At 35.8% G+C, this 26528-nt stretch overlaps 1 protein-coding gene across 2 annotated transcripts in view; it reads left to right on the top strand.

The window, feature by feature from the left end:
* The first annotated feature begins 236 nt into the window (after positions 1-236).
* The window catches only part of Skp2 (S-phase kinase-associated protein 2), a 49184-nt gene continuing 22892 nt past the window's right edge, over positions 237-26528 (top strand). Inside the window, exons 1-6 of one of the 2 annotated variants that reach the window (XM_089641694.1) lie at positions 237-372; positions 6512-6581; positions 8853-8912; positions 14409-14921; positions 17592-17709; positions 22402-23161. In XM_089641694.1, coding sequence (XP_089497820.1) covers positions 302-372; positions 6512-6581; positions 8853-8912; positions 14409-14921; positions 17592-17709; positions 22402-23161 — 1592 coding nt within the window. In that variant the 5' untranslated portion in view covers positions 237-301. Of the gene's footprint in view, positions 373-574; positions 649-6511; positions 6582-8852; positions 8913-14408; positions 14922-17591; positions 17710-22401; positions 23162-26528 lie in introns of those variants that run through there. The other variant, XM_089641695.1, reaches the window with a different exon arrangement.

The following is a 26528-nucleotide window of genomic DNA, read 5'->3' as shown; positions in this document are numbered from 1 at the left end:
CTTCCTTTTCCTCCTTATTCTCCACATTACCTTCAGATACATCAACATACCCCAATCGGGGATAAAATAGTCTCATTGGCTCCAGACGGTGGGGAGCAGTTGGGATTTTTGTGCGATATTCACATAAAAAAATAAAGAGCAACTGAGTCGGTTCCAGAAAAAACCGGTTTTCAGAACGAACACCGGGCGACCCAGTGACAGCAAAGTAACCGGTCACCGGCCACATACAGGACCATCTCTAGTTCAAGTATTTTTCCTCTTGTCAAGTAGTTCGCTAACTTAAAAAAAGATCACAATTATAATGGAATCTAATGAAAATGAACCCGATAACACTGTTCCGCGCTTCCTGGACGATCTGGACATCATCGAAAGGTAATATTTTTATTATTACGCTGTAAAAACTACTTTTAAACTTGTTTAGTTTTTAGGTTATGTTCACCTGAGTTGGCCCCTAATTTTTTTTTTTGTATGTCGAGATGTATTTTTGGATCAATTTGTTATTTTAAAACGTACCGAATGACGTTATTCTGGATTCAATATAAGTTTTTCCCGACTTTTAGCGAGTTTCAGACATAGTTATGAAGTTTTTTTCTTTACACGTAGTGAATAATTGCCGCGCAAAATGACAATATAGATTTTAAAACACCTGTAATTTGTGCAATCCTTTCTTGTTTTCTGTATTTTATGACTGTTGTATTGTGTGTGGTTCATGTTCGATTGATAGTTTATTTATATTCATATTTTAATTCAGAAATGTGGTATTTCACATGTACACAAACTAGTTCCCGCGATCTGATTGAATACTCCGAAAATAGTTTTTTTAAATCTTTCTTTCTACGTCTATTTTCTCAGTTAATGAAGCCTTTCCGAAACTGAGTGAACTGTATAGAGTTCCCATATATCAAAAATATGTAGTCACACCCGCTTATTCTGTAAAAGTCGCAAACACGCCCCTGTTGATATTATTTCCCTATTTGTTGGCTACGTGTTTCATCCTTCCTATAGTATCATATGGTTCACTCTACACTCACATTAATTCACTGGCATCCGCAAACGTGACACTAGGATGACAACTTCTGGGTGGAGTTTATATTTATTTCAGAATTTTTTTTTATCAACAATTTACATTAACTCTGAGGAAAATAATTTCCCTCAGGGCCTCTGTCATCTTTAGTGATGCTGTGTGGAGGGTTTTTATTAAGGAAAGGATGAAGAGGAAGATCTGGGAAAGAAATATGTATGAGGGGTGTGTAGGAATCTATAGAGATCAGCATGATGTATAGGAGTGAGGGACATTTGATTCTATCTCTCTAGGGTCTCTCAGTCTCAGCACATTTGCCGCCGAGACCTGAACACACCTCGCCGAATGAACCCAGGTCCCCCTGCTAAATCACCGAACAACCTTGCCACTTGGGGTGACCTTCACTCAACCGTGCAACCGTTGAGTTAATGCAATGTCAACTGCCTCTAATACAGTGTTAGATATTCTATGTAACAATTCCAAGACTGAACATTTGAAACACTCGCTTGTACCTAGATTACATGAAGTTAGTAATAGGTACGCAGATGTAGCAGATCTGTTTAACTGCACAGAAGCTAGGTACAAAAAGGCTTTACTATCATATCTTCTAAATCATTACTAATATAATGTAAGTCTAATCTTACTTGTTGATACTATTTTGTATGTACTTGTATCCAGAGATGTGCTTTATTTCAAATAAATCCATTTCAAATGGAAATGCAAAATGGGTATTTTCCATTTTGCATTTTAAATGCTTTTCTCAATGCATTTTCCATTTTAAATTCTTTTTTGCAACATTCTTCCTACTATCTCCACTCATCTTTTTTTCATAAGCCCCAAATATCAGTCGGTCCTCAACCTCGCTATGAGAGATAATTTACATTTGTCAAGTTGCTCCCTGGTAGGAGCCCTGGCAATTGAGTGATACCATTACAAAAAATACTGATTCAAATACTGAACATGGGGTCATGACGCTGTAATATTAAATGTTGGATAGCAGTTTCTATGTTTTTACGTTGGCAACATTAGTCCCGCACAAATTTTTTGTGGATTCATAATCTGTAGTCGTGGTGTTTTTGGATTTACCATCATGTAATATGTTTGTTCTACATTGATGTCCATTATTAAATGTCAAAATTGTTTAAAAATTCTATAATTATTTTAATTGTTTGACCTGAGAAACCATTTTGCATTTTCAATGCATTTTGAAAATAGGTATTTTGCATTTTGCATTTGAAATGCTTTTCTAAAAACCATTTTGCATTTTCAAATGGAAAAGTTTTGTCCCATTTTGCATTTCAAATGGTTTTGGGTACCCATTTTGCACATCTCTGCTTGTATCTCCTTCTAATAATAATAATAATAATAATTGGATAATTTGTAGAGTGCCGTTTTTGTGAAAAATCACCTCAAGGGCGCTGTACAATTTATTTCCTAGGATCTACATTTGTTATTTAGAAAAGATACCAAAACATATTTACCTGGCAAGTCACTTCCGACAAACACACTTGTATTAAAAAGTTTATGCTTATAAAAGATAAAACTGCACGCAGAGGACACTATATCAAAAAACACTGGTCATCGCATGACCTTAAGTCTGCTATAGTTTTTATTTTAACTAAACTGTATTTTAACTGTCTTAAAAAGCCTATAAATTGTTAGTTGTTATCATTTTTATTTTTAATTATTATTTTTATTTGTTTTATTTTATTTTTAGTATTTTTTTACATTTTGTTAATTTAAATTGCCGTCGACTGTGAAAGTGGAGGTTTCTGAAATTATGGATACGACTGTCTGAAAAGGTGCGTTTTAAGTTTAGACCTAAATTCTGTCGAGTCTGCGATCATTCGTATTAATTAATAGTATTAATTTCATACTTTCTGTCGTCATTTTATGATCAAATGCCACAGTTAGTTGTTATTTTATGACATATAATGATGTACGGTATATTTATACCATTGATATTCAATAAATAAATAAAAATATAAATGTTTGTTTGTTCAAAATCTTAAATCTCCGAAAGTTCTTTATTTATAGCTTTCAAATTTTGACACAACGTTGCATTCGAATACGCGCATGTTTTTATATATCTATAATAATAATAATAAACTAGAATTTATATAGCACAGTTTAGTTTCATTTCACTTCAAGTCCGCTTAACCATAACAAACTTAAAAAGGGTAATTTAGTATTAGTGATCATGTTCTTAAAATTACTCCTACAGTGTGCCTTACTCAAAACAGATCTAATAATATAACACTAAGCATGGGTTGTTTCTGAGAATTTGAACAGTTCTTAAAATTTCAAAGTTAATTTTCAAGTTCTGTGAAAGATTTTTTCAAGTTCCGTTATTAAGCAACTAGCCTATAATGATATAATAACAGAACTTGAATAGGACTTTCACAGAACACGAAAATCTCTTGAATCTCGTGGACCCCCAAATTTTTTTCTTGCTGACCAGCTTGAAAAGCCAAGTGCTTGCCCCAGCAAGCCGATATCGACCCCTGGTGGTCCATATAGACCACTTTGGGAACCTCTGCTCTAGCTTGATAGGAGAGTTGCATTGGGAATAGCGTAATTGTACATTTGAGGAATGTTGAGCCAATATTTTGGTTCAACAGTTGATCAGCATATAAACAAATATTTATTTATTTATTCCTTTAGATTTACACACAGTACAATATGATACAAGATATAATTAAAATATTTTTAGTGATTATAGATTATTGTACCTTATCAGGTCGAAATTATTGGTTCCTAACTAGGCAAATTGCCCGTTCCAAGGAACCAAAAATATGTGAAAGTAAGTGTGTGATTTGTCTATGTCTATAATATATCTCATTAATGTATTAATTTGTGATGTTTAATCGTTACAATCTTATGATAGAGTCGAACTTGAGCTGTTGTGTATGTTTCAATTGTGTATGAGCAATAATTAGAATAATGGAAGATATATATAGTGTGTGATTACTGATTAGTTTATGTCTATTTATTATGTGACGTTTTTTAACATTTTTTCAGATGCTCCTCTACCCAGTCCAATCAACCATTTAGTTATTATTGGGCCTATGTAGGAAATATTACAAGTTTTTATATTTAATTCAGTATGTGACGAGACTATCCGCTGCAAGAGAGGAATCAACCTTGACTTTGCTCTCTACAGACTTTATATTTTGCCACAGTTTTCAAGGGTCCTTTACTGACTCAATTTGCTCACACCAAAAGTTTGATTTTTCTGCGTTACTTCTTCCTTGTAATCATTTTGCTTCGAAATCCAAAGTTACCGATTGCTGAAAGTCGGGTTTCGTCTGTCAAACCTCTCAAATTTCCGCATTTCTTCTTGAGACATTCAACATCGAACCATTTGCAGCCATTTCGAATGCCAGTAGCGTAGAATTATTAACTCTTCTATTATGTAGATGTAATATAAAATAGGATGCAACAGCAACACGCACTATTGTTTTTCTATCTGCACAGACAGACTGATCCACTGCAACGAGTGGCGGGGTGCAGCTAATAGACAATAATATTATTCTTATAAGCTTAAAAATATCTTTATAAACATAAAAAACGATCTAATAGGAGATGTTGGGTTCACCCAGCCAACGAAATAAATATTAATACGGGGCATTTGTTGCCGCCAAGGAATGATATCAAATGAACTTAGTTTTCCAACCTCACAATCCACGCCTTCTCCGCTAAATCCTTTCTAACGTGTTCAAGTAAATCACGAGCGGCGCGAAGATAATGCTAGTAGTTCTTAGCTGAAGTATGATGCAGTCAGAGATGTACAAAATGGGTACCCAAAACCATTTGAAATGCAAAATGGTTTTTAGAAAAGCATTTCAAATGCAAAATGCAAAATACCTATTTTCAAAATGCATTGAAAATGCAAAATGGTTTCTCAGGCCAAACAATTAAAATAATTATAGAATTTTTAAACAATTTTGTCATTTAATAATGGACATCAATGTAGAACAAACATATTACATGATGGTAAATCCAAAAACACCACGACTACAGATTATGAATCCACAATAAATTTGCGCGGGACTAATGTTGCCAACGTAAAAACAGAAACTGCTATCTAACATTTAATATTACAGCGTCATGGCCCCATGTTCAGTATTTGAATCAGTATTTTTTGTAATGGTATCACTCAATTGCCAGGGCTCCTACCAGGGAGCAACTTGACAAATGTAAATTATCTCTCATAGCGAGGTTGAGGACCGACTGATATTTGGGGCTTATGAAAAAAAGATGAGTGGAGATAGTAGGAAGAATGTTGCAAAAAAGCATTTAAAATGCAAAATGGTTTTTAGAAAAGCATTTAAAATGGATTTATTTGAAATAAAGCACATCTCTGGATGCAGTAAGTTAATTTTCAAGGATCTGTGAAAGTTTTATTTAAGTTTGGTTATTATTTAATTGTGAAAACAACTGAGCCATAAAGATATAATTTGTTTGTGAACTCACCCGTGACTTACTCACTTACTTCTTAAATGCAGTTGATCAAAAGATCAATATGTTTTTCATGTTCTTCAACGCATTTAGACGGTTTTATTCGCTGCAAATAAATTGTTTAAACCAAGGCTGCCCAACCTTTTTAGCAGTTGGGCGAAATTGACGATTTTGAATCACTGGCGGGCCACTGAATACCTGACGGTTCCTATTTCCATGGGGGGGGGTGGGTTGTTAGAGAATTTCTATAAAACATAATTCCCCACAAAAAAAATCTTAATAATAAGTGCTCCCCACAAAATATTTGAAATCCATGGGGGGGGGGGGGTTGTTACGGAACTTCGCTGAGGAAAAAATTCCACACACCCGAACATCATATGTGATACCCCACAGCAATTTTTCGAATTCCATGGGGGGGGGGGGGGGTGACTACAGGATTCCATTTCGACGCAAAAAATATTATGTCGAAAACCGGTGTATTTTTGTTTCAAAGGTAAGTTCAACAGGTTAGATTTTTTCGTCGCTGATTCTCGTTCTGAGTAGCCTAAATAGCGATAAATCGCCGTCGTTGGCAACACTGGTGACCGCGCGCAAGCTGCATTGTTTGTTTTACCGCGGGCCCGCGATACTTTATCAAATTGGCGGATTGGCGGGTTTTTTGAAAATGTTTCACGCGGGCCACTTATAATTCGTTCGGGCCTGGGGTTGGGCAGCCTTGGTTTAAACGGTTCAATTATAGAAAATTAGATATCAATCTGTAATGTTATAAACAAATTGAAATAAATACATAAAAAACAGAACTTAAAAATTAACTTTGAGATTTGATGAATTAATCAAATTCTGCGCCTTAAATATGACCGAAGATAAGGTCAGATTAGCTCAGTGGTCAGAGCGGCGCCCCGGCAAGGCTGCGGTCGTGGGCTTAGTACTTAGATGCGACCGAATCTGTTGGTAGAAATAAATGAAACTTTTAAAACAAAGCTCGTTTTAAAAACCTGTTTGATATTTAGATTTTTTTGTTTGTTTTAGGAAACGAATGCGTTTGGATTCCCGAGGCAAGGAGCGCTGGAGTTTGAATGATAGAAAAGAAGATAATCAGGTAAAAATACTTATATATCATCTTTAATTCTATTCAGATATTTTATTATTTAAAAAAAATTACCCATTAGACTTATGTAGAAAAGGGAATAAACCGAGTTGCACGGGGCTCCCTTTCTGTGATATGTCAATAAATGAATCCGACGGTATAAAGGCAACTCGTGTAGTGTAGGAAGTGTGGCGAACCCATCGCTCAGGGAGTGGAAAGTGGACCTACAGTTGCCATCCCAAGCCAGGGTGTGAACTACCGTGGTTAGGCTGAATGACCTGGGGAACTGTGTTACCAACGGTGCCTCCGAGCAACAGTGTCCCGTCTCGTAGTATTTAGACCTTACCTCTGCTGGAGTGGACCTTCTACTTCCCTAGATACTCGTGGGATGAAAAATTGGGCCATTAAAAACTCCCTCTTCCCTCGTAGGGCTTTCAGGGAACCAAGGGGGAGTCGACTTTTCTGTCGTGGGGCTTTCAGGGAACCAAAGAGAAGTGGAGAGGATAGATGAGACCCTCTTCCCTCGTGGGGCCTTCATGGAACCAGAGAGGAGTGGAAAGGAAGGCCCTCTTCCCTCGTGGGGCTTTCAGGGAACCATGGAGGAGTGGTCTTGTCCGTCGTGGGGCCTTCATGGAACCAAGGAGGAGTGGATAGGATAGATGAGACCCTCTTCCCTCGTGGGGTGTTCAGGGAACCAAGGGGGAGTGGAGAGGAGAGATTATACCTGGGAAGACACACTGTAGAACCAGAAGACATATCCAATGACAACCCTGGTGAACTTTATTAAAGGGACCGGGTTCTTGTTAAAGGATTTAGGTAAAATGGGAGATGGCACAATGGGCCTATGGCCCAAGTGCTCACGGGAACTACATGTAAACCGTCTCCGATCTATAATAAAAAATAGGCTTTCTAATATCACTCCTTAGTCCTCGAAAAGAATCTGCTTCCGATTTACTAATCCTTTTTACAGGTAGTAGCCATTCATCCTTAGGTAGAGAAATCTCAGGAATTCAACCATCTATAAAAACGTAGTTTTGAGATAAACGGAGATAAAGATTGGAATGCTCATATGCCCAACTGTATACCCAACTGATATGCCCAACTCTCTTAAACGGCTGAATGTACGAGACAGAGCTTCGTGTCACTAAAAAATATGTTTAGGGCATTACCGAAACCAAGCTTAATTCAAAACACCAGTTTTTGTAGCTAGGCAGGCTGCTGTGATTCTATGCCTGATGGTGAACTTAGCTTGCAGGGGTTCGAACCCTCGACACTTCAATGGGAACTCATAGCTTTAAACCACTTGTTAACTTGTAGTATGTTGTTGTATGTAGTATTACTTCATGTTTGTGATGACTCTATGTTTGCTTAACTCAAATGTAAATTGTTAATCTCGATACAGGCTTAGTCCTAGTGAGGTTGATTTTTATGAGAAAAAATGTGATTTATGAGCGGGAGCACACAGAGAGCGGTCAGGAGTTCCGAGTTCCGCGTTCGGCGTTCATTAGAATGTACTGATACTATAACAACGCACACAGCGGGCAGTCAGACCGCGGCGGTCAAAACGGAACGTCGCGTTCTAAGAGTTCTTTTCCCGCCGAGGCAGAGAACGCCAGAACGCCGCGATGTCTGAGGTTACAAACACGGAAAAGTTCATTGAATTGGTTAGGGAAAGGAGTTTATTATACGATTTAAGTGATGTAAATTATTTATTCGTATATTTTGTTATTATTTATAAATATTCTAATGTCTTTTCTTATCCTTAATAAATAAATACATACCTTAAAAATACAGCCAGCCTTCTTTCTTTTGATGAAACACAGTTCCTCCAGTTAGTATTTTGTTTTTCCATGTCGGGTTGTATGATGTTATACAATTCACTAAAACTATTAATCGACATTCGAAAATAAATATAGAATCGTTGTTCATCTGTAAATCCTGAAAAATACTAGTAAATTCGCCTCGTTCTTATCGCGTTGTGTTGATTGGGTGCACCCAATACTTCCTTTTCTTTTTAGAAGCTGCTAAGCTCCACAAGAGCAATAATTCTTCATCGGATGATGAACTTTCTAGTGACATGTTGCATATGCAAAGACCCAAACGAAACTTGAACGCGAGAATTTGAACGCCGCTTGTGTGCTTTGGAACTCTTCAGCGGTCAACGGTCACTAGAACGCAGAACTCTGACCGCTCTCTGTGTGCTCTCGCTCTATGTATAGTGAGATGCAATAAATAAATAAAAACTAGTGGTGTTTGCACTTAAAAATTTTAAAATAATTTCAGGATTTAGCGGAGATGGGGGTCGCCATATTGGATGGAAATTTGAGCCCGGATGAAGAACATGTAAGTTATATTATATTGAAATTTGAGCCCGGATGAAGAACATGTAAGTTATATTATATTGAAATTTGAGCCCGGATGAAGAACATGTAAGTTATATTATATTGAAATTTGAGCCCGGATGAAGAACATGTAAGTTATATTATATTGAAACTAAATGTCGATAAATGCAATATTATGTCCTTCTATAGATCAAAAAAACCCATTGTCTTCGAATACAAACTTAATAATATTTGCTCAACAACTGTTACATCTATTAAAGACCTTGGTGTCTCTCTTGATAGCAAGCTTTCTTTTCGGGATCACATTTTTTTATTTTATTTTTTATATTAACTCCACACAGGAGGCCCTGAAGAAAATAATTTCCCTCAGGGCCTATGTCATCTTTGGGGATGCTGTGTGGAGGGTCTTTTTGTGGAGAGGAAGGAGTGAACATGGGTCTTGAAGAGTCCCATGTTGTAGGAGGGAGGAAACACAGAGGCAGGTAGTTCGTTCCACAGCCGAGCTGTTGAGCTTAAGAACGAATCGTAGAAGCGACCCGTTCTCATGTGACAAGTGTCAACTGTGTACAAATGTTGGGCGCGCGTTTGGCGTGTATCCCGACTACGCACCGGTGCCGAAGGGATCAATGACGCTAGTTCCTCAGAGCATCTTCCATTGTAATACCGATAGAACAAGGACAGCATACCTACCTGACGCCTGTGCTCTAAAGATTGCAGTCCGTTTGTTAAGATTGGGGAATCTATCAAACGGACCGCCCGTTTTTGCACAGAGTCAAGGGTTTTTTTTCAGGTATTTAGGGGCTCCGGACCAGAGATGGCTGCCAAATTTGACAGTAGGGCGCACTTGCGATTTGTACAGGGTCAGCAGTTGTGTACTATTAAAGTATCTGCGGGCCCTGTACAGTACGCCCAGTTTCTGAGAGGCCAACTTTACTCTGGCTTCGATGGAGCCCCCGTACCTGAGCTGGTCACATAACTGCAATCGTTAATAAATCCTTCAAACTACTTGGTTTCATCACTAGAATCACTTCGGACTTCAAAAACGTAAATACCCTTAGAACTCTTTACTGCTCCTTGGTTCGCCCCCATCTTGAATATGCTTGTGTTATCTGGTCTCCTTTTTATGCTGTCCACATTCGACGCATTGAATCTGTTCAGCATCGGTTCTTAAGAGGGATTGATAGGAGGCTAGGATTAGAAAAAAGCAAATACTCATATGATGAAATTGAACTAACTCTAAACCTCTCTCCTTTGGAAGTCCGTCGGGAAAGAAATGACCGCATTTGCTTCTTCAAAATTATAAATGGTATTATTGATTCACCTACTCTACTGCAACTCATTCCCTTTAATATCCTCTCGCAAAGACTCGGAATTAATGAACTGCTCTTCCTCAACCATCATTCGACAAATTATGGATATTTTTCACCATTGTCCAGAATGTGTAGACTGGTCAACTCAAGTCAAAACATTAACTTTTTTGGGATAAGTCTGAATGATTTTTGCCAGTCGCTAAACAAGTGACGGAATATTATAAGTGTCCCGTGGTCCTGACGTATTCTTGACTTGATTCGACTTGTCACTTTATTTTCTTATATTATATCTACCTTATGTCTTTGCTTTCATGTACCTTTGTCTACTCCTGTATTTTTCATTTTACTGTATTCGTGTTATTATTTTGTAATTTGGACTATGTCCATTAATAAATAAATATAATATCAATATGTAAATATACATGGTGTCCGGAAACTTATGGTAAAAGCAGAAAACTGGTCAATCTATGTAAGGTATTACAGAACAAAAAAAAAAAATCTTTTCGAGGTTAAAAACTTTTGGGTCCAGGTCTATGAACTTTTGATTCTGGGTCTTTTAAATTTTGATTACGGGTCTTTGGACTTTTGGGTCCGCGTCTTTGAACTTTTGATTCCGGGTCTTTGAACTTTTGATTCCGGGTCTTTGAACTTTTGATTCCGGGTCTTTGAACTTTTGGGTCCGGGACTATGAACTTTTGAGTCAATTTACTCGAAAACGATAGCTCAAATCAAAAAAAGTTGTATTCCACAGAATCGACTACAAAAGTGATGTAGATTCATCAGTTTCCCGGCGAAAGCCGTAGAACGTTTTGCAAATATTTTATATATATTATTGTAAATGAATAAATAGTGAAATATAGCAAAAGAAAGACCACCATTTGACAGACTTGAAGAGTTGCTTGAAGTGGCTTTAGCCATGTTTTGTGACCCGGATCCGAATAGCCTGGTACTTTCCAACCATCCTCTTGCCCATTTCCTTCTCCACCACACTTCCCAATTGCGAATGCTATATTACCACTGGCTATGAAAAGTTGGGACAATTGTGAGAAACATAATCAAATAATAAAAACACAAAAAAATAATTTTCACGGTATTTGACAATTAAGTTTTTAATTTTAATATTATGTACATATAGGAATTGAAGCTAAGACCTCGGCCTTGCTGGGGTTTTGCTCTACCACTGAGCTAATTCCACCCTTTAGATCAGTGTTCCGCAAACTTTTTGTGTTCAAGGTACACCTATCAAATCAAGAAATTTTAGAGGTACACCAAAGAAAAAAGCAATATTTATTTATTACTAAAATCAATATACCTAATATGAAAAGATGTTTAGTGAGAAATGTAAGCTTGTATAACTAAGCATAGGAGATCAAAATTTGAAGCAATCTTTGATAAGGCTGCTCTCATCTCTTCATTGATCGTCCTCAGGCGTTCTCTTTTTTTTGATTTAACCACTCAGAACATTAGAACGTCAAAAGACGTAAATATGATAATAGCGGTCAAGACATTAGAACGTCTTTTCACGTAAACGCGCGAGATTTTACAAAAATCGATTTATTTCCATCACTAGTATACGGATTGCCATGATTTAAAAAACAGAGTATCGATAATGAATAACGCTACGCGTCTATATTCAAGAATATCTATGGAACGTAGAGTTGCATTATCTAAGCCGATTGAATCTGTCATCTTGTTCGTTCATAATTTATTGCGTTAATAAATAATTTATTAAAAATATTTTAGTTTGAACGGTTAATATTTTGAGGTGACTAATAGTTTTTAATTATATTTCTTCAACATATAAAGTGTTATTTCTTTATGATACTCAGAAAAAAGTACATTTTTCACGGCTTTGAAATAATGGTAAGCGATTCTTGCATATTTTTGACGTTTTCATAAAATGTATATTTAGAAACGCAAATATTTACTTATAACAACACAATGCGATAGTGGATTTCATAATCTTTCCAAAACATATTTTAGAATCAGGCTACATTTCCCAAAACGTGAGTTATGAAGATTTTAGCAAAACTCGTAAATAACACAAAAATTATCAAGTTTTGACAGTTCTCAAAGGAACACATAGTAAATAAATGTCTTTGTCTGAGAGGTTAATAGTAGTGAGAGTTGAAAATCCCAATTCGCATAAGTAGGTTGTGACAAACGGTAATAGATTTTCAACAGCATGCTTTGAAAGCAGTGCAAAAATGTGCTAGCTCTACTTTGGAAAATTTTAGTTTTAATGTCCGATCAGTTTTTAACTCCATGAATTCTTTCTGCTCGTTTATCGGCAAGTGTCCAAGGGAAATTTTATCCGAGAGTGGATTTCATACCCAGTCCATATGTTGTAGGTCACACTTAGGAAAATAACAGTTAATTTTTTCTGCTAATAGCTTCAAGTGTTTCACTATCAAAGCCTGCACTTTGTTTCTGAATCGGCAGCCATGACATTTGGAAACAATTCATTACTACCATTGACAGCGTGGCTGATCCATAATACCAACTTAGCGCGAAAGCTTTCAATTTTGTCCAAAGACGTTAAAACACAAGAATTCCTGCCTTACATTTTTCTGTTGAGCTCATTCAAATGAGCGAATATGTCCGCCAGATATGCAAGTTTTACTACCCATTCTTCTTTTTTAAACACAGAAGCAAAATCTCAACCCTGGGCTTCTAAAAACGTCTGGAACTCATTTTTTAGCTCGTAAATCCGAAATAGCAATTTTCCACGAGAAAGCCATCGTACTTCTATATGAAACAGAAGTGACTGATATTATCTCTCATCTGCTTCCAGTTGCTTTCTTATTATCTTCACAATACGTTGATTTTTTTCCGCGGCACACAAATTGAGGACCACGGTACACCAGTGTGCCGCGGTACACGCTTTGCGGGACACTGCTTTAGATAATGTTGGTAGTAGTTCTTAGTCGAAGTATGATACAGTTAAATATGACCGAAGGGATAGGGTTGAATTAGCTCAGTATATAGCCGTGAACTCGCTATTGCCGTGATTGTTATAACCAAGTTTGACTGTAGATGTATTTGAAAAAAAAGGTTTCACTACGAAACACAGTAGTTTCTAACTAATATATCCGAATCAAGAAACTACTCGATATGGACTGAAACTCGTTGAGGGAACTGGTAGGACTACTAACGGGACACTGCCATCTCAGGAGACACATGCAGATATTGGGAGTAGAAAACACCAACAGATGCAGGAAATGTAAAGAGGATGAAGAGACTCCAATTCACCTATGGTGCCAATGTCCTGTCCTGGTGGGAACTAGGCTCAGATACCTGGGGAGACATACAGTAGAACCAGAAGACACAACCACATATCCAATAACAACCCTGCTGAACTATATTAACCTTTTAACCGCGTTAATTTGCTCCGTTTTATCTATACCCGTACGCGGTACATATTTTCAAATACCTATGCACGCAATTAAATGTCAAATTAAAGCATTCTAGCATGATTTATTGGACTATATAGACAGAACAGATTATTCTCCACAATATGATAACAAATCCTCGTGTGTCAACACTCTTAGATGTTTATAAAAACAAAAACATAAAATTTCATACAAAGACGTACCGTATCTTTTGAATGTGGTCCCGCCATTCACTCGGCGTGTGTGTACTTAGGTGATAGACACAAGTGGGACACCATGAGCACTTATCATTTTTAGTTATAAAAACTTTTTCTAAAACTGAACACTTAAATTTTATGTCACATAATATAATAACAAAATTGGACTAACGCCATCCGTTGACAAAATTGTAAACTATAGCACTCGAAGGCGCAAAGAGGCTCACTTGATTATCGATGTTTTTTTAATGAAATGCAATTTTATTTTCGAGAAATTCTTGTAGATGTCAGCATCGTGATAGTTCTACGAATGTTCAAGCGAGTGGGAAATAAATTTATGTCGAAAGACCGCTGGAATATCGGCATTCAAAGTTTCCGTATCGACTGTTGATACAGCCGCGTGTGAGTATGGACTTTTTGCCGTAACAACAGTTGATACGGCCGCATGCAAAGAGTTAAAGTGACTGGGTTGTTGTTTTTTAATTGCTCATTATAGCCGTGAACTCGCTATTTCCGTGATTGTTATAAGCAAGTTCGACTGTACTTGTTTTTACAGGTTGTTTTTTTACAATGAGTAAAATATTCTTTTCTTTTTCAGGAATCACGCAGCCTCAACCCATCTCTCGAAAACATTGAAAATCGAAGCCCAAATCTTCGAACAACGACATACTACAATAAGAAATCTCTACTTCTCAATAAAACCAGTCAAAAATCATCTACGTTGCATAAAAACAGTCCCAGTGCATCAAAACCAAACGTCAACATAAAAAACTATGAGAATAATTCCCAAATTGAAGCGACAGTCAAATCATCCCAAGTCGATGAACTAAAAAAATCAAATGTCGACAAAAAGCTTGTTCAAGATTTTTCTACGTCGAAAGCTTCGAATTTGGAATGTTTAAATGGCGACCTTTTGGCCGATGATGAAAATGTCAATGTCAAAGATATCGTCAGTTGCAAGAAAATTGGCAGTGACGAGAAAATTGTCAGTGGCGAGAAAATTGTCAGTGACGAGAAAATTGTCAGTGGCGAGAAAATTGCCAATAAGAGATGTAGTGAAATGGAGAAACCTGGTAAAAAAGTGAAAGTTGACCATGAAGAAGAAAATATGGTGAGAAAAATTATTTATTTATTTTATATATTTGTTCCGGTGCTGTGTAGTCAATACACATCTCAAAATAAGCGATTTAATATCGGAAAAATATGAATATTCATAGCTAATCGCTTATGTTTATTATATTTCATTTCAAAAGTGATAATAATTGTAATTTAATTGCTGAAAACATGAAAAAACCATCGGCAGATGCTAAAGAAACGTGCGAGGGGTCCACATCTAACAACGGCCCGCTTCCGACTGGCTAACGGCTGGCACACACACAGCTGTGCGGTCGTAGGTATCGATTGTCTAAATCAAAAACTACAACTGCAGAAGTGTGGATGTCTCATGTTCCCGAATAGCGAACTAAAGCGGGACATCAATAGCGTGTCATTTCCTCGCACACTCTTCGCGTATTAGTATCACACGGTTGATTGTATTGGTGTAATTGTTCCCGATTTTTAACAAAAAACTCTGATTTTTAATTGAATTTGAAAACTATGTAAAATATAATTTTTTAATTCAGTGCATAAATGTATAACGGAGGAATACCTAAAATCTGAAGACCGAATTTATTATATTTATAGAGTTATTAAAGTTATTAGAAGCAATGTGTAGTAAATACACACCACAGATAAGGAAAGGTTAACTTCTGTATCATATTCTCCGTACATTCCTTTTTTTGTTTATGCGCTCTACATGCCCGAACCATCCAAGCGTCCCTTTCTACATCAGCCTTGCATTCACACATACTTCTCAGGGATCTTATTTCTACAGCATTCAGTCTACTCTCCAGTTTGTCAGTTCCATGCCTCTCTGCTATACATCAGGGTTGGAATCAGCACTCCATTATGGATTGCTAACCTCGCTTATTTGTACAATTTTTTTATTATTATTTTCAAAATAGCGTTGTTAATCTGTTTGTTAAGTTTTGATTGGAAGGAACTTGTAAATGATAACACATCAGAAACTTCAAAAGAACTCTTGGCTTTTATTTGCTCTATTCCCAATTACATTGTGAATATCAGGAGATCCAAACTACCCAAGACAGACCAAGGAGGTTTGTCTTTACTTATTAAAAGCGTTAGCGAAAAAGGAGGAGGGTACAATGAAAATCTGATCTTTTATAATCTACTTGGGAGTTTGCACCTAACGACATCTATGCATAATTTTTACAACTGATTATCTTGGTTACATACATAGACATATGAATATTAGTAGACCTGCCCTAAGTGATTAAAAGCGTATTATCCCCACTCCCCATACCGGTTCCATTGGAGCCGGCTGTGCTCGCGTATGGCCTCAAGTGAATTTAGAAAACGTGTCGTCATCATTCTTGTGCGAACTATGGTCGAGGCATCATCGGTTCATTTTACGAAATAACACGGCAAAATGGTGGCTTGTGGTATGAAAACTTGTAAAAATAGGTGTGAAAAAGAGAATAAACCCAATTGTCGTATTACATTCAATATATAAGCATTATTTTACTTTATTTTAAGCATATTCACATCGTATAATATGGATCAGTTGTAGAAACATATACTATCACATCGAGATATGTCTGGACGCGAAACACAAAGCTGGTTGGTTGCTGGGAAGTAAATTATGAACATTTATAAAAGTGTCTTAACCACTCGGAACATTAGAACGTCAAAAGACGTAAATATGATAATAGCGGTCAAGACATTAGTACGTCTTTTCACGTAAACGCGCGAGATTTTACAAAAATTGATTTATTTCCATCACTAGTATACGGATTGCCATGATTTAAAAAACAGAGTATCGATAATGAATAACGCTACGCGTCTGCATTCAAGAATATCTATGGAATGTAGAGGTGCATTATCTGAGTCGATTGAATCTGTCATCTTGTTCATTCATAATTTATTGCGTTTTTAAATAATTTATTAAAAATATTTTAGTTTGGACGGTTAATATTTTGAGGTGACTAATAGTTTTTAATTATATTTCTTCAATATATAAAGTGTTATTTCTTTATGATACTCAGAAAAAAGTACATTTTTCACAGCTTTGAAATAATGGTCAGCGATTTTTACATATTTTTGACGTTTTCAGAAAATGTATATTTAGAAACGCAAATATTTACGTATAACAAAACAATACGATAGTGAATTTCATAATCTTTCCAAAACATTTTTTAGAATGAGGCTACGTTTCCCAAAACGTGAGTTATGAAGCTTTTAACAAAACTCGTGAATAACACAAAAATTTTCGCGTTTTGACAGTTCGCAAAGGAACACAAAGTAAATAAAAGTCCTTTTCTGAGAGGTTAACTAAATACGTAAACGAAATATTTGACTCTGAAAAAAGAAGAAATTTATTTTGCCGAATTTGGACTTCGCAAATTTGTTCATAACTTGGCGAGTAATTTGCGCTCCCATGTAAAAATTTCTATTCATTCAAAAGCATATTTTACTTTTAAGAACTAAATGGTGATATTATAATGCGAGATGCCTATTTACTGTCAGATTGATTTATTGACGAATCACAGTCAGCTTTCCTCTCTGCGTCCCGCAACTCTTGTTTTAACCCCTCGTCCTTAACTTCTCGTCTATTAATATTCATATGTCGGTGGTTACATACAATTCAATTTTATCTACTTGGAGAAGTATCCTAGATAAAAACTGCATTATTCAATTTTAAACACTGTTTGTTTGTCCTTAGGCAAGTACTTCACAGACCATCGACTGCCTCTCTTCACCACACATCAAATGCAGTCCTCTACCTCACTTCCACAAATCCCGCATCCATACGCAGAGGGAAATCAGCAGTGCCACTAAAGGTAAATATCATTTATTTTTCTTTCAATATCGCCTGCCAGATTTCAAACATTGACTGAAATTATTTTTTCAATGATGAACTAATGTTTATAATACAAGGTTTTTATGCATAGCACAAAGGACAACAAATTGAAATTGCCTGAAATATCCATACAAATTGAAATTATCTCCCGAGTAAAAATAAATGCCACCGATGGGAATCGAACCCGCGCCTTCTGATGTCCGGTCAGGTGCTCTGGACAACTGAGCTACGTCGGCTTATTCCCAACCCGCCAAATAATTCAATATGTACAAGTACTTCAATCGACAATTACTGCTCATTATAATTTTTTATATGGACACATCGGACATCAGAAGGTTCAATTCCTGTCGGCGGCTTTTATTTTTACTCGGAAGATATTTTCAATTTGTACGGATATTTTTACATGAAAAGTGATTTGACAGTAACTCTTTATTTATTTTTTGTTTTCAGTAATTTTGCTTACAAATATTTTTTTTTCTGCATTTCATAAAATATATGTTTATTTCTAATAATTAAATTTGAAAGCGTAATTCATCACATTTCAAAAACAGTTTTCAGTTTTTGGATGTATTCAGAAATATTCCATTTATTTGTATTTAATTGCTAAGCGGAAATACTAAGACTTTCTGACAGAATTGCCCTGAGTCCTGAGGACTTGTACATCTTCCCAAAATTGTTAGTAATAATAATAATATTTGGCTAATTTATATAGCGCCGTTTTCGTGAGAAATCACCTCAAGGGCGCTGTACAAATATATTTCTTAACCTCTCAGACAAAGACTTTTATTTACTATGTGTTCCTTTGAGAACTGTCAAAACGTGATAATTTTTGTGTTATTTACGAGTTTTGCTAAAAGCTTCATAACTCACGTTTTGGGAAACGTAGCCTCATTCTAAAAAATGTTTTGGAAAGATTATGAAATCCACTATCGCTTTGTGTTGTTATACGTAAATATTTGCGTTTCTAAATATACATTTTATGAAAACGTCAAAAATATGTAAAAATTGCTTACCATTATTTCAAAGCCTTGAAAAATGTACTTTTTTCTGAGTATCATAAAGAAATAACACTTTATATATTGAAGAAATATAATTAAAAACTATTAGTCACCTCAAAATATTAACCGTCCAAACTAAAATATTTTTAATAAATTATTTAGAAACGCAATAAATTATGATCGAACAAGATGACAGATCCAATCGGCGTAGATAATGCACCTCTACGTTCCATAGATATTCTTGAATACAGACGCGTAGCGTTATTCATTATCGATACTCTGTTTTTTAAATCATGGGAATCCGTATACTAGTGATGGAAATAAATCAATTTTTGTAAAATCTCGCGCGTTTACGTGAAAAGATGTTCTAATGTCTTGACCGCTATTATCATATTTACGTCTTTTGACGTTCTAATGTTCTGAGTGGTTAAATAGTGAATACTAGAACTACTATCTTAATGACATATATACGAGTATTTACATATTTAGCAACTTACAACTAAAATTAACATTAACAATCTAATCTTACTAATGCCAAAAGAAGAAGGAAGTTCCATTATATTAGGGTGTTTTTATTGTTAGCTGGATATATGTGTTAAATGAATGAAATTAATATGTTAAAATAGGTAATCTTGTATCTACTGTAAATGAATGATTAATTTGTAGTACGATAACCATTCAAGTGATTTCTGGCAAATTATGCCGAGATTGCAAAACATCTTGAGTGATCTGCGACATAATATGCCATTTTTGACTCGTAGAATTCGCACATTTACGATTTTTTAATAATTTTTTTATAAATCTGAAAAATATAGGATAAACAGTTAAAACTTGTCATTCATTGAACACATCAACTATATAACTAATAAGGCTTTAAAGATGCTTGGCTTCCTTTGCAGAACTTTAACTCATTTTAAGTCCATAGTATGAAAACCCTCTATATTTCATTAGTCAGAAGTCAATTGGAGTATAATTCACCTATTTGGTCCCCTTTCAGGGTTCAGCACAAATTTCTTAAGTACGTAAATTTTGAGCTCGGAATTCCTATTGATTACATTAATTATGTCAGTTTGATGAATCAATTGCATCTAATAACACTGCCTGACAGGAGAATTATTTCAGACCTGGTTGTGTTACACAGAGTCATTAACAACTTAATTGATAGTCCTGCCATCATTGCCACTATTAAACTATACGTGTCGACTAGGAATACAAGACATAATATAACATTCTTCTGCAACACATACACGACCAACTATCAGACACACTCACTGACCAATAAGATGCATGATCTGGGCAACAAGTATGGGGGTGCTATTGATTTATATATTGACTCCATTTATAGAACTAAGCATAATCTATACCAACACTTTGTTGAATCCTACAAATTAGAGTAGCGTTTGTAAATTAGTTTTAATGTTTTGTCTTATATGTAGTGTTGTTGTAATTTCTTTTTTACTTTATGTTACTCTTACGTTTTATTGCTTCATATTTTTTTAATATTTTCTCATTATACTTGTAATCACAATTTTACAAGTGTGTATTTTGTACCGTCTTTAAAATGGATTACATCTATTTACTGTCAATATCTCCTGTATAATACATATTCTCCTATCTACACTGCATCATGTATCACTTATATGTAAAAGCCTTTTTAGGCGTACATATAAATAAATAAATATAGGTGAATTCATTAGCTGTATAATACCATAGTCAGTTTATATCTCCGTATTGAAGTTCAGAGGTATGATTTTTATTAAATGAGGGCCAATCACTCAACTAATATTCCAGTTATTGACGCGGGCACTCCTGTGGATAATAATAAAATCATAATAATGATAAAATGTTGTGTTAAAACAGTCTTTTGACTAATATTCCGCCATCCCAATATCACTTTTTTTTTACAGCAATTTGAAGTGGAAACAACATATAACCACTACAGCAAACAAACAATCTACTATGCACTTTGTCAATCTTTAATAGAGTATGGTATCATAGCATGGGGAGGAGCAAACGCTGCCGCCATTGATCCAATATGTAAAGCTCAGAAACTTATAATAAAGATTATCCTCAAACTACCAATCACAAGCAGCTCGGATGAAATCTTTAGGAAAATCTGTGTTATGGACATTAGGCAACTTTATGCCAAAAACATACCTCTTCAAACACAAAACTACTTTTGCCAATGTTCAAACTGCTCGTGATACTAGAACCAAAGGACATAATCTCTTACAAATTCCTTTCTCTAAAACAACTTTTGGCCAGAGAAATTTTAGATATTTTGCAACAAGGCTATATAATGCTCTCCCACTAGCCATTAGACTGAACGAATTTTTTTCGAAATATAAAACAGACATCAAGTCTTGGATCATCAGCCAAGACAGATCCAAAATCAAAAATTTTATAAAAATCCCCTCATAAGTATGTACTAGATGCTGATTAACTTTCCCATAGGAAAAACTAAACCCTTCCACACACTTTTCCACAAATGTTCATCTAGTCAATCAACACTGTGCAAGTGCATTATATAAGCAAAATAAATACAAAACAATACAAGAACAACACGTCAACTCACCAGAGATCAAATGGGAAAATAATTCACCGACTCCAGATATTTTCATATCAGAGGGTTCGGCTCGGTAGAACTTCTAACAGGGCCTATAAATCCTACTGATCCCTCAACATAAATATTTAAAAAATCTTTCGTTATCCTACATATATTCAAAATGACCGACTTTTGCATCTTTATATATAAATTATTTGATAAATCTAATACGCCTAAATTTTGAATGAGAGAGCTAGGTATAATGCCAGTAGCCGAAATAACAAATGGTAATATTTTTATAGTCTGAGAATGCCAAATTCTTTTTATCTCATTGATAAAAAATATCATTTTTATTTTTTTTATTTTTTTTTTTTTTTTAAACTTCCGATTTAGTTGTCCGGGTTAAGTCTTCCCCAAAGGAAAAACTTAACCCTTCCACTCACTTTTCCACAAATGATCAGCTAGTCAATCAACACTATGTAAGTGCATTATATAAGTAAAATAAATACAAAACAATACAAGAACAACAACACGTCAAATCACCAGATATCAAATGGGAAAAAAAAATTCACCGTCTCCAGATATTTTCATATCAGAGGGTTCGGCTCGGTAGAACTTCTAACAGGGCCTATAAATCCTACTGATCCCTCAACATAAATATTTAAAAAATCTTTTGTTATCCTACATGTATTCAAAATGACCGACTTTTGCATCTTTATATATAAATTTTTTGATAGATCTAATACGCCTAAATTTTTAATTATTATTATTTTCATTTTTTATTATTATTTATTATTATTTATTATTTTTTATCATTTTCATATTGTCATTTAATGTTATGAAATATTATATTTATCAAATAATATGTAAACATTAATTTATGTACTCAATACGTCTGTCTCGACACATGTTTATCCTAGTGAGACAGACATCGAAAAAAAACCTGTAAAAACACTTTATATTGTTAATAAAAATAAAAAAAACAGTAAAACTTTAAAAACTGTAGGTATATAAAGAGTGCATAGTTGTCCGCTCTGTTCATTATCACGTGTCATCCGAATTAATACATTAAGTTGATACAGATATTACTCTGTCTAAATTAATTAGTCTGTTTAATAATTTGTTGCAGATTTCCAACAAGTATTTGGTACCATTGACTACGAAGAAGAATTTGATAATTTCTTCAACGACTCCCAAATCACCGTTGGTTCCAAATCCAGCGGCGAAAATCACCCGATAATGATCTCAGAATCCAACTGCGACTTTGCTCCCGACTTCGACATCTCAAATTCCAACGAATCTCTCGAACTCAGCATCACCGAGCTGAAGAACCAACTGAGCAACGATAAAATGCAGCAAAACGAAGATATCCAACGATCTGATTGTTCCGTTAGTGCGTCGCAAACTAACAAACATCAACCTAATTCGAATTCTAAAACTAATGAACATCAACCGAATTCCAATTCTAAAACTAATGAACATCAACCGAATTCAAATTCTAAAACTAATGAACATCAACCGAATTCGAATTCTAAAAGTAATGAACATCAACCGAATTCGAATTCCAAAACAAATGAACATCAACCGAATTCGAATTTGAAACAATCGGCGAGTTCCTCGCAAGCTTTGGACAGTCAGAGCAGTCCGAATGAATTGATTCAGAACCGATTGATGGACATTCAGAAGTCAATTGAGGACGACGGTGGTTTCGGCGATTTTAAGGTGTCGAAGGTCGGCGACGATGGTGGCACGTTCCCTCTGTCTTCCGTGGATCAGGTATTCCTTGAGTCGGGAGAGGAAGATGAGCTGGAGCAGACTATGGTGCAGGGGGATAGTGACGGGTATTACGGACATAACGAAGAGAAGGAGTGCTTCACAGCGCGAGATCGGTGAGTTTAAATTTATTATTTCACTGACTGAAGAGTGTTTTTGAAATTTCACCGAGTAGTATTATAATTCCGTTCACCAGCGTATCCTCAACCCCTCTGGCTGATGTGTTTGGTTTTACCTGTAGTGGATCTTCGAGAATGCGACGTTTACATATTGCTCAATAAAATTTAACCTTCAGGCCAGTTCTCACAGTTCGTATTTTTAAAGTTAGTGTAGCTTCCCACATTTGCAGATTCGACCCTACAATAAAACAATTCATTGGCCTGGTATTTTTATAAACATATTGTCTTGTTTGTATCATTTATGATTTAAGAATTCATTTTATTTCACGCAGCGGCAGCTTTCAAATAGGGCTGTTCGCTTTATATTTTATGATCACCCTAGTTAAACCATTATAAAAATAAAATATTTGCCAATACCTTTCCCACCCCTGTCCCATAGTAATAAAAACCCCAAATAAAGTTTCATCTCCCTTAAAATAATTCCTTTAAAATATTTGTATTGTTTAAGTCACGTTTGTATCATTAAGAATAGTTAAGTGCATTTTATTTTATGTTAAGAATGTTGTTTGCCAACGAGCGGGTGGAACATCTTTATTTTGGTAAAATGTCCTTCAGCATTTAGTTTAAATACAGATACCTCCCAGAAAAAGGACAGTATTGCAGTGTTGCTATAACGGGTAGGTACAGACGTACCTACGCAGTCAGTCGTGAGATAATTACTAGGTTTATGTAAACCTAGGGAAAACTGAAGAATAAAGGAAACTAGACCTTTATTTCTTTCAGTTTAAGTTTTAGCAGAGGAAAATAAGATCCTCTGCAATTATATTGTGAATTAATAAATTTATATGTCAAGAAGAAGAAGTGTTTTCCTGCATTCCATCTGACGGCTTGTTCTCGTACCACGATAGCAGAAACATGTAGTGTCAATTTGTTGCAACATCTCTTATAGAAATCGTTCAGATTCCCTTACTGGCATGGTGAGGAATGTGATCTAAACAGTGTTAGAAGGAGACAAACACCATGCTTTATATATAGCCAAGTCTAAAATTTGATAAAAATTTACAGCTTTTCTGATAATAATACGGCGGTTCGTCCGCAATCTGTTATTAACCTTTCCCTTACTGTGCTCAAAAAAATCCACGCGTTCCGGCGCTGTGTAGTCAATACACATCTCAAAATAAGCGATTTAATATCGGAAAAATATGAATATTCATAGCTAATCGCTTCTGTTTATTATATTTTATATGAAAAGTGATAATAATTGTAATTTAATTGCTGAAAACATGAATAAACCATCAGCAGATGCTAAACAAACGTGCTTCTTCTTCAATGGCGTTACAGTCCATTTGGAGCCTTGGCCTCCTTTAACATGAGCCTCCACCGCCCTCTGTCCTCGGCCGTCGTCTTCCAATCTGCAACATGGAGTAGTCCTCTGGCATCTTTCCTGACATCGTCCTCCCATCTCAGCCTAGGTCTGCCCGCCTTTCGTTTGCCTCCCGGGTGTCCTCTTAGAACCGTCTTTGGTACACGTGTGCTTGGCATTCGGTGCACATGTCCGGCCCATCTTAGTCTTTGGAGCCGTAAATGAGTAGAGAGTCTGGGGGCTTGGTAGATGTGCTACGAACAACAAACAAACGTGCTAGGTGTCCTTATCTAACGACGGCCCGCGACCGACTGGCTGCAGGTGCTGGATGGGCGCTGGACTCACACACACAGCTATGCGGTCCTAGGTATCTATGGTCTAAATACAACTGCGAACGTGTTGATTTCTCATGTTCCCGCATAGCGAACTAAAGCGGGACATCAATAGCGTGTCATTTCCTCGCTCACTCTTCGCGTAGCAGTATCACACGGTTGATTGTATTGGTGTATTTGTTCCCGATTTTCAACAAAACACTCTGATTTTTAATTGAATTTGAAAACTATGTAAAATATAATTTTTTAATTCAGTGCATAAATGTATAACGGAGGAATACCTAAAATCTGAACCCAGAATTTATTATATTTATAGAGTTATTAAAGTTATTAGAAGCAATGTTTAGCAAATACACACCACAGAAGGAAAGGTTAACAGACCGATTGCCATCTTTAACGCATAGACGCAATGGTGAGTCTGTTCTGCAGGTATTTCAATGGAACCTGCTCTAAAGAGCTAGCAGCATTGATCCCCTGTGCAACGGTGCACATACGCTAATTCGACGGACACGAGCGGAACACCCGTTCACAGTTGTGGCTGGTTTCGAAGTAACGCTTCTTCGACTCGGTTATAATGATCCTCACTTGGATAAGCTACAAAAATATTTAATAAAATACCTGCAACTGTTTCTGATCTTTCGTATAAACCGTGCCTTTTTGTATCTATTGGTGTTTTTTCGCAAATTACAGGGAGAAACTCCTCTGTCTTGCAAACTGTAGTAATGTGATTAGTGGCGGTTCGTTACTTTTTGGTATACTAAAGTGCTGATATTTCAAAAATGGCATAATAAAAATCGTCCGGTCAGAAGGTGCGGGTTCAATTCCCGTCGGCGGGAGTTATTTTCAATTTGTATTGATATTTCAGGCGACTACTATTATTATTATTTATGCTATGCATAAAATCTTGTCTTATAAACATTAGTCTATCATTTATAAAATTAAAACAACATCAACAATGCCATTCATTGTTATATTAGCACTCCAGTACGCAAAAGTCATGAGCCGCCACTGAATGTCACCTGAATTTTTTGTCCCCGATACACGGGCTTCCTTGGACAAGATGAAGGGCATTTATAATATTTTTTGTGTATAATTATTTTGTTTGTTTTTTTTATACTCCTATACCCCCTATAATCTTATGCTCATATACCCTCTATACTCATATACCCCATTTACTCATATACCCAATTTACTCATATACCCATGTACCCCTATACTCATATACCCTATATTGCTGTACCCCTATACGCATATACCCTCTATAACCCTGTATTCGTATACCCCCTATACTCCTTCACCCTCTATACTCCTATATCCCCTGTACCCCCTATACTCATATACCCTCTATACTCATATACTCCTATACTCCTATACCCCCTATACCTTTATAATCCTATACCCCCTATGTGGTAAACACAGAAAATAAATATACAGACACATTCACAGATGTGTGATAAAATGAATACCATAGTAAATTACACAATGTATGTCCCTTTAACACCAGAATTTATAAATCCCTTCCTATAGCTCTTACCTTAACCCGCCTCGCAACCCTGCACAACCGGGTGGCGATGTAGTTCCCCTCTCCTTACACTGTACAGCCGACAGTACACTCTTGTGAGGTTTCACATAAACTAAAGAGAAATTCTTTAAAGCTTTTTGTATAATT

Source organism: Hesperophylax consimilis, chromosome 17 (genome assembly GCF_061612785.1).
Source record: "Hesperophylax consimilis isolate HC1 chromosome 17, BYU_Hcon_1.0, whole genome shotgun sequence".
In the NCBI taxonomy this organism is placed as follows: Eukaryota; Metazoa; Arthropoda; class Insecta; order Trichoptera; family Limnephilidae; genus Hesperophylax; species Hesperophylax consimilis.
The sequence above is the reverse complement of the archived record's forward strand: the minus strand, read 5'-3'. Positions and strand labels throughout refer to the sequence as shown.